Source organism: Portunus trituberculatus, chromosome 19 (genome assembly GCF_017591435.1).
Source record: "Portunus trituberculatus isolate SZX2019 chromosome 19, ASM1759143v1, whole genome shotgun sequence".
In the NCBI taxonomy this organism is placed as follows: domain Eukaryota; kingdom Metazoa; phylum Arthropoda; class Malacostraca; order Decapoda; family Portunidae; genus Portunus; species Portunus trituberculatus.
The window spans coordinates 6,885,074-6,894,092 of NC_059273.1; the positions used below are offsets into that span (position 1 = coordinate 6,885,074).

Below are 9,019 nucleotides of genomic sequence, written 5' to 3' on the forward strand. Positions count from 1 at the left end.
TGCCCCACTTGACCATTCCTTCACACATACACCCGCTAAACACAAGAACCATTAATCTCTTCAGTACCATGCTACGTTTTCATATTCATTCTGGTTACTATCTGAGAGATTTTATACAGCTTCAGATACTTACACGGGGATTAAAATAGTAAAGACTGCAGCCATTAATCTTTTGACCTCTATAGACACCTTCTAATGTAAATAAAATTCTCTGCTCATACTAAAACATCGTGATAAAAATGCATCTCAGGGTTAACATTCCAGAGTCAGCCATTCACTAATAAAACCAATGATATTTTATTGTTCGGCTTTAATGGTGTACATACTCGTACAAATACATGTGCCAAATGTTGTCTTATTTACAATGTTGAAATATTAAGGATGAAAAATGGTTCTGTATTTAAAATCAGCAATAAAAAATTGAGTAAAACTTAATAAAATTAGTGATATTAAAATAAATTATATGAAAGACCACAAGTCAGTTACAGTGATGACACAAAAGAATATTTAAAAGAATAAAATTACTACAACACAATATAAAAACTCATTGCTTGTAAAGTCAATAAGTTTTTTCATCCATGTTCTCATTTGAAGTTTTTAAATAAAAGATGATGTTAGATGATCAAAAGTATGGATTAAAAACAGCAACATAAAAATCTCCACGAGTCTGAGTTTACCGTGCCTCAGGAGTGCTCTGCAGGGCGTAGGACACGTCGTCTGTGGAAATGTTAAGCCGCAGCCGCATCAGGATGTCATTGCGAGAGTGCTCAGTGAGGATCAGGCGCTGAGATGTCAGGTGATTCACAAGCATCATCACTACAGATGTGCACGGAGGCTTCATACCTACACAAAGAGAGAACAAATACATGAATGTATAAATAGAAGAAATGAAAATAAATCAAGAAACCAATCCCAAAAAAATAAATAAAAGAATAATATATGAATTTAATTTATTACTTCTCAATAAGATACATTGTTTAAAGCATAATAATTGCTCTAACGAAGACAGAGTGAGTCAAGACAAGTCTGACTGGTTGTACACTCACAGTCCACATATTTTAACACACCCACGTCAAGGCAAAGTTGAGGAGTGGAGCCTTTGTAGATAGAGGCCCACACTGGCTATCACAAGGCAACACATTCAAGCCAACACACTTCTGAGCTATTCATTGGTTTCACTGTGGACTGAATCACACCACTTTACTAGTTCTGGTTATGATGATATGATTTAGTCCCCAGCCAAATAATAAATGGTTCAGGGGTGTGTTGCAGCACGTGTGTTGCCTCTCTAGTGATAAACAGCATAGGCTTCTTCTGGAAAGGAGTCACTTATGAACCTCCACTTTGTATCAGGTGGATGAGGAGCTGTGGATTGCAACTATCACTTTGGCCTGTACATATTCTGAAGGGCTTTGCTCTCTCACCATCACTGCTTTCTAAAGTCTCCAGTTGAATATACTCATGTTTTCTATGGTTCTGATGATGGATTGGCAATATTTCTAGTTTACTAAAAGGAGAAATTGTCTTAAAAATCTGGCAAATCATCTCTGTGCTCTTGGAAATTGTTGTAGTGAGAGAGGAAGACATTTCTGAATACAGGCGTTTATCAAAAAAAAACCTAATAGGCATATTATTAACCTTAGTTATAACCATAATTAACACTGGGTGGTAGGGAAACACAAGCTGATGCAAGGTATGCACTATATTCTTTGCCCTTGCACCAGCTTGCATTTCCCTACCATCCACTCTACACATCTGTCTAGATAAACACAAATATTAACAATGTCAATACTTACCGTCAAACCTGCAGAGTGAGACAAACTGATCCATCACACGTCCAAACTGAGCCTCTTCCACCCCTGTGCGAATGAACTCAGCCACCACTGCCTTCAGAATGAGCTGCTCCATCACACTGCAACTTCTGAAAACACATACAATCCCTCTAAATTTATGAAGTCTTGATGAAAACACCACACAATCATCTATACACAATTACAACATGCACTTAATTTCTTCAAGGATATGACATACTAAAGGTGGCTTTGATTCTTGCAGTGGTATTATAAAGGCTGATATTGCTGGTGATAAGGAGGGATACTCTAAGTAACTAATCCATTTCCTCATGTACATAGGGTGGTAGTAGATAAGGCATGCCCACATCTCAGTATTCACATGTCTGTTACAGTAATGAAGATGAAAACAAATCATGTGATGGAGAGCTGTCTGTGTGTGTCATCCACATTACCTGATAGCTGCAATCTTGGGTGAGGTGAACATCTCTCTTATTGCCTGATCAACATGCAGCATGCCAACCAGAGCTGCTCTCTTTAAGGGGGACTTGGACGGACTGGGAGGCAGTTTACTTGTTTCGGCAATTTCTGTTGCTCGACGGCAAATGTCAAGAGCTCGCCTGGCATCTCCAGATAATGCTGCAACTTTTCGTGATACCAACTGTATTGCACCAGGATCAAACGCTGGAATGCCAAGCAGCCGAGATGTGACAATCTCCTGCAAAGACAAAAGACATTTTATTACTTATTATCTCAGATGAATATGTATTACCTAAATTATGTTTCCATGTAAGAAACAATTGTTATGCACTCTACAAAAAGAGAGAGATGTCAGACAAGGACACAATACAATAGTATTTCAGGACCAATCAAAATAGCAGATTCTCAGGTCCTCCAACTCAGCAGACATGTCAGGAGCACATCAGCATGGCTGGATTTCAAGGCAATGCAGCAAACAAAAACAAGAGTCTGGTCAGAGTCAATCAATAAAAAGAACAGTTTCACAAATTAAGGAAAGTGATCAGGTTAGGAAGCAGTCAAGAACATATCAGAATATTCCTGTGTCTTGATCAGCCAAAATGGAAATGAACTGTACTGCCTCAAAAACAGACAGGAAGCAGTGTAGTGGTGGCTATACCTGGAGCTGTGTGTGAGTGTATGGTTGGAAAGTCATCCTGGTGAGGCCAAGCCGGGAGGATACACGGTTCTTCATGATCCGCTCAGGCAGGTCCATGGTATTGGCAATGGCCACCACCACCAGCTTGCTTCCAGGTCGTGATGGCCAGTCAAAAAGATTGTACATCACATCCTGAGGATAAAACTTCTAATAATCATCAAAGAATCATCAGGACAGACACAGTGCATAGATGTAAGAAATGTCTTGACACTTGCTTTTGTGTGAGAAATATGACTGTCTGTGTGAAAGCTTGCATGACGTGTGTACCTGCTTGCGAGTCCATAACATGTCCAGCTCATCAACCAAGAGTAGTGTAGGATCCCGTCTTGGTGCAGGTGTGGAAAATCTTTTCTCAAGGAGGGATGAAGCATGTTCTGCTGTCACTTTGCTTCCTGTCAAGCCTTTCCACACCTGAAGAGTAAAAGGAATTATCCACCTACAGTTCTGAGCTTTGAATATGTTTTCTATCTCACTGGAGAATCTAGTTTTCTCTGACATACTTTATCCATTCTTTCATTTCCAAATTTCTACTGAAAAATTTTTGAAGACCTTATTCATAATCATCAATCATTCTGATCAAGTCATTTACCATAACACTGATACTCAATACTATACAAATGGAACTGTTATTACAAACATGTGGTAATTTGCCAGGCAATAAAACTTACAACAATCTTACCTGGACCCATAACTGGTGGGGCTCTGTCAGCTTGAGGGCATTGATCTCCAGAAAAGAGAAGGATGGTAGATCCCCATCCTGGCTGCACTGTAGCAGAAGGCGCACCACTTCCCTCACAGTGGCAGTTTTCCCAGTGCCGGGCACTCCACTTATATACCTGCACAATAATCAAAGAATACATCTAAAGTGTGAATTTCTCTGGTGTCCATGCATCATCAACTCACTAAAACATATAATTTCTCCTTTCCATGCATTAAGGGACATCAAGTAAAGAAAATTCCTTGATAGTTAACATATTCCTTACAGAAGCCTTTGAAGACCAGATTGTAAATATTAAGGACACCCTGATTCTCTAAGAACTTTTTCATTATACCTTTAAAAATTTTAATCATATATCAAAAGATTATCACTAAATATAGTCCACTTCTATACACAACACTTACATGCATCCTCCAGTGCCATCAAACAGCTTTCCCTCAACGAACGAGTACACATCTTGAAATTCATTTTCTCGACACGGCAGGGAGTCGGGTACAGCAGAGACGTGTAGCCGGGCACGGGCCAACTCCAGTGGGGTGCCTGGCTGCATCACGGGGTTAGTCCGGGAAGGCATTTTTGGGACAGTGCGGCTATGGGGACTTGCTGCAGCTTGTGATGGGGTGCGAGCTGAAGTCTTCTTCTTTGCTGCTCTGAGGAGACACATATAAGTGCATTCAAGATGTGTAAATCTCTGCTTAACAGTTCATACATAAGCAGAAAACATAAGGAAATATTCTCACATTATTATACAACACTAATTATTCCTTTCACTCTTAATCTATAAATTTATTAGTAAATTTTGCCAAGATGAGAACAATGATATTACAAAGGACAGACATACAAGTCTTCCTCAACACTCCTCCAGCCATTAGCTAACTGTGAAATGCTTCACATCCTAGGGCTGAGACACATTCACTGAATACATATGTTGTTCTGCACCAAGAAACACACATGTATGAAGTGTAAAACTGTGAACCTATCAAGAACAAGGCATTAAGTGTTTCTTATAAGGATAAAATATTTCATGATCTAAATGTGAGAGACTAGCAATGTAATGTGGCACTTGGAGAGAAAGAGAAACAGATGTCTGACAATTCCAATGCACAAATTTCCATCACCTGTGTATACACTAATCCCCTCAGTACCATGATGCATTTCCATATTTACTCTGCTTACTATCTGGTGATTTATACAGCCTCAGAAATTCATGTAGGGATTAAAATAGTGAAGATTTTGGCCATTAATCTTCTGAACTCCATAGACCCTTTTAATGTTAATAAAACTGTCTAATGATACCCAAAACTCATGGTAAAAATGTGTCCCAATGCTAAAGAGAGTTAAGATCAGGAGAATATAATGTTCCTGTGAGGGTGATAAATTAAGGCTAAGGAATGGACACAGATCAATGATGACAGGAAAAGGCAGACAAAAGAAACATTCCCTTATCTGTTTTTGCTTCAATAAAACTGTTTAACCATACCCAAAGTTCATGGTAAAAATGTGTCCGAATACCGAAGGAGTTAAAAACAGATCTTCACAGAGGAAGATAATCCAAACTCAATGTGTGAATAAATTAAACCAGAAATTCTAGTTACCTGCTGGGAGTTTTGGAGATGGGTTCGAAATCATCATGTTCCTCTTCATCGTGGTCCCGTAATTCAGCACGAGAGGAAAATGACAAGGCACATTCTTCACATTTAAATCTCTTCTTGACAGTACTTTTAGACTTGACAGTGTGCTTTTTACTTTTCTTAGGTGTTATCATCTCAGGCAGTGGCTCTAACTCTTCAGAATAATTCTTGTGACCCTTTGAAATTGGCTTATGAGAATTGTTTAGAGTATCACTAGTAGAATCTTTCAGTATAGAAACTTTAGTGTTTTTGCTTGAAGATTTACAGTTTTTGTCTTCATGATCATCATCCATGTCAGATTCACTTTCATTATCATCACTGACCAATATAGAATCTATTTCATTATCTTTCAGGGCACGAATCTTTCCTATTTCCTTTATAGATGAATTTTTAGCAACTGAACATCTGGATTTTGAAGGTGAAGACTTTGAGTTTGCATCTGGAGATGGTAAAGGCTTTGTGGGTTTAGGTTCAGGTGACCAAGGTGTTGGGTTTCCCTTTGTGTCAATCACACCGTCACTGAGTTTACGATAACAAAGGATCTTAAGTTTGCGGCCAGAGGAGGTGTGTCTTTCCACCACCGTTGCATCCTCATCACTGATCACTCGAGACATCTCTTTGTGTGAATTTTCGGCATACTCTGAAGCTAATCGAGATTTCTTCCTTTCATTACACAACTCTGTTTCTGAGGCTTTTCGTTTGAGACTCGGAGACAAAGCAATCTCATTGTGAGCTGCACGATTGATGGCTTTCAAAGGTGACTTGGACTCTTTTCTAGTTTCAGGTTTGTTGGTCAGTTTTGAACCTGAGAAAAAATTAATTGCATATATCATTACATTATTTATATTTTGATAGTAATTGCACTATGGTCCTCAAAGGATCATTTTGTTATACTTGAACAAAAAAAATTCAGTAAATTTAGATACAATTTACTATTTTCTTAATTCAATTCTTATACACTTTCATATATAGGCTTAAAACTTAAGAAACAAATACTTCTGATACACAATCACCTTTTTCTTCCAAATTTTCTTTTCCCATTTCCTCTTCAGAAGTTTTTTGCATCCTTCTTTTGGGTGAGGCAGTTTCAATGTTGTTTAAATCCACAGCGAGAGATCTGCGAGTATTCCTTCTGAAAAGTGGAAAAGTACAATGAAATATCCAAGATAAACAAGCTGTGTAGTTCAAGATAAATGCAGTTTTAATAACAAACCTTTTAGCTGGAGTTTGTTGTGATTCTTGAACATTCTCAATGGGCAAGAGACGAGGCCTCTTCCCAGCATACCTGAAGCGACACACAAAGAATGGCACTTGGCACTCCCAAGGCAGAGACACGCTTCTTGGGGACACACCACACACTACCTCTTTCACCTGAAATATTAAAGTAACCTCTCAATATGTTCATAGCAACAAAAATTTTAACAAAGCATTCACTACATTGATAATTTTTTTTAAATTCAGAGAAGGCAACTTTTCAGTCATATCAATATCAGCACTAAACATTCCCATAACATCTGGATGTTTATATGCTTCTAGTTATAAATACATCCACTTCACACTCCAGCATACTTGTATTATCATTTATGCCATCCTCATTCTATTCTTGGCTGTTGAAGCTCATATTCTGACCACAAATAGTTTTCAAAGACTTCCACATCATAAAAAGGCCTGCTGATAGTATATTCTTGTATAATTAAAGACCAATAAAGCTGAGACACTTACACAACAAAGACTATGAATGGTTTCAGCATCGACGTCAGTTGGAAATGGTCTTTCATCTCTCACCAACTCCAGTGAAGCATCAGGAGGACACAAGCCTGCTAATCACAATATTGCATAACACATAATATATTCAAACATCAATTAACATTAAATGACCTCAATAAAGTTACCTATTCAAATTCTAATAACTCTAATAAAAAAATTACATTAAGGTTTTAAAGTACTACATATATGCATGTGTATCTAACACAACTTACAAGAAGACATATTACACACCTTCCTGGATGTCTTTCAAGTGACTTGGCTTGACATCTTCAATTCTGGAGTACCACTGGACTTGCATCCGGTTGTTGTTCTTTCGTTCACCTGGAAAAGCAGTTCAGTGCCTTGATTTGTGTGTAATACAATGGGAAAAATTAACACTATTTGTGTATGATTCACCACGAATGCCTGCTGGTCACCCAGCCAGCCTTTACTTTATGGAAAGACCTCAGAGTTAAGAGACCAATCTCTGGGTAGGACTGAGACCACACCACACACCACATATCTGGAATTCTCTACCTGAAATAGTTGTGTCAGCTCAATCTCTCCAGTCCTTCAAACATTTGCTTGAACAATTCCTGGGTCATTATCTTTATGAGTATTGTTAGCTAGATCTTTATGTGAGTTATGTTCTGCATCTAAAACTAGCCAATCATCCTGCAGTCCTCCAACGGTACACTAGTAGTTTTGGTTGGAAGATGCAGAAGAGACTGATGAGGGATCAACACCCTCATCTTGGTAAGAAATCTTTGTAAAAAACCACACACTGGGGCAGCAAGGCCACAACCCCTAGAATTACATCCCATATCTAGTTGCTACTAGGTGAACAGGGGCTACACATTAAGAGACTCAACCATTTGTCTTGCTGTGCCCGTAACTCCGGTTGTGAGCCGGAAGGAAAGGAAACTAAATGAGTCATAAACACTAGCAAAATGATTTCAAACACTGAATGATATTAACCATTGTCGTAGCACCTGACAACCCTGGCAATATCACAGCTGTTGACGTCTTCAGCATCCACAGCATCTGAATTCCTGATGAAAACACAGTCGCCTTCTTCTATTCCAGTGGAGCCAAGAACAAATCCCCTGGAAATTAAGAGTACACCATTATTTCTCCTGTTGTAATGTTTGAATCAGTAGAGGATTTTAACCCTTGAATACCATGACTCTAGCCATTAACCTTCTGACCTCCATAGGTCCTTCTTAATGTCAATAAAGTGGTCTAATCGTACACAAAATCTCAAGGTAAAAATGTGCCCCAGTATTGAATGGATTAATTAATGGCTGGATTTCCTAACCAAACTACTAAGGATTGATTAGAAGCACCTACAAAATACTAACCTATAGAAAGTCTTGTCTTCAAACCGTCGCTCTTTCCGGGAAGGTTGAATGGGCTTTCCACGCCAAGCAAACCTCGAGGCACTTCCTGCTCCTCTCACTTTCTGACGAATTCTTGCCGAGATTGTCATTGTGTGTGTTGGGTCAGCCACTCGCCAGCCACAACACTGCTTTGTATTTCCAAGATCTTGCTGTCTTATTCGTCGTTTGAGCGTTCTACATGGATGGCAGAATCTTCACTTATTCAACGATACCTCATCTTTTTAATATTATGCTGAATGAAGTGGGTATTAGCTTCTTATTTCACTCGGCAAGGAACTTCACGACTGATGCTTAAGCCCAATTTTGGCGGGAATCGTCGAGCTCACAGCTGATTATTGTCAACATCAGCCGTTTGGTAAATATGTAATGCATTTAGCGGAGTTAATAATTATCTTCTTTTGAGTGATTTCCTAGTGATATTCAGAACAGAGAATATTCCATAACTATTCTACGCTCCTTTGGATAATTTAAATATGTGGACACGATATATAGATATTCAAAAGGTCCATGTTAAAGTTACACGGTTTTTTTTTTTATAAACAGTGAAACAGTGCCTT

The 9,019-nt window shown here is 38.6% G+C and overlaps 1 protein-coding gene across 3 annotated transcripts; it reads right to left on the reverse strand.

The window, feature by feature from the left end:
- Window positions 1–295: 295 nt before the first annotated feature.
- Window positions 296–8,775, reverse strand: LOC123506265 (origin recognition complex subunit 1-like). Of its 3 annotated transcripts, none has more exons than XM_045258205.1 (14): window positions 8,424–8,775; window positions 8,041–8,168; window positions 7,315–7,404; window positions 7,039–7,133; window positions 6,530–6,687; window positions 6,330–6,448; window positions 5,281–6,121; window positions 4,090–4,335; window positions 3,647–3,803; window positions 3,235–3,378; window positions 2,929–3,099; window positions 2,246–2,508; window positions 1,797–1,921; window positions 296–843 (listed from the first exon to the last, which is right to left on the reverse strand). In XM_045258205.1, exons 1-14 carry the CDS (start codon window positions 8,549–8,551, stop codon window positions 674–676), a joined length of 2,835 nt encoding a protein of 944 aa, XP_045114140.1. In that variant the 5' UTR covers window positions 8,552–8,775; the 3' UTR covers window positions 296–673. The 3 variants fall into 3 exon arrangements, with proteins under 3 accessions (XP_045114140.1, XP_045114139.1, XP_045114138.1); XM_045258204.1 differs by having other exon boundaries at window positions 7,039–7,136; XM_045258203.1 differs by having other exon boundaries at window positions 6,330–6,687.
- Window positions 8,776–9,019: the final 244 nt, after the last annotated feature.

Coding starts and splice junctions, on each gene's coding strand:
- LOC123506265 (XM_045258203.1), bottom strand. CDS start 8,551: ATGACAATCTCGGCAAGAATTCGTCAGAAAGTGAGAGGAGCAGGAAGT. Junction 6,688..7,038: donor CCATTCATAGTCTTTGTTGT/GTAAGTGTCTCA, acceptor TTAATATTTCAG/GTGAAAGAGGTAGTGTGTGG. Junction 844..1,796: donor CTCACTCTGCAGGTTTGACG/GTAAGTATTGAC, acceptor CTCTTTGTGTAG/GTATGAAGCCTCCGTGCACA.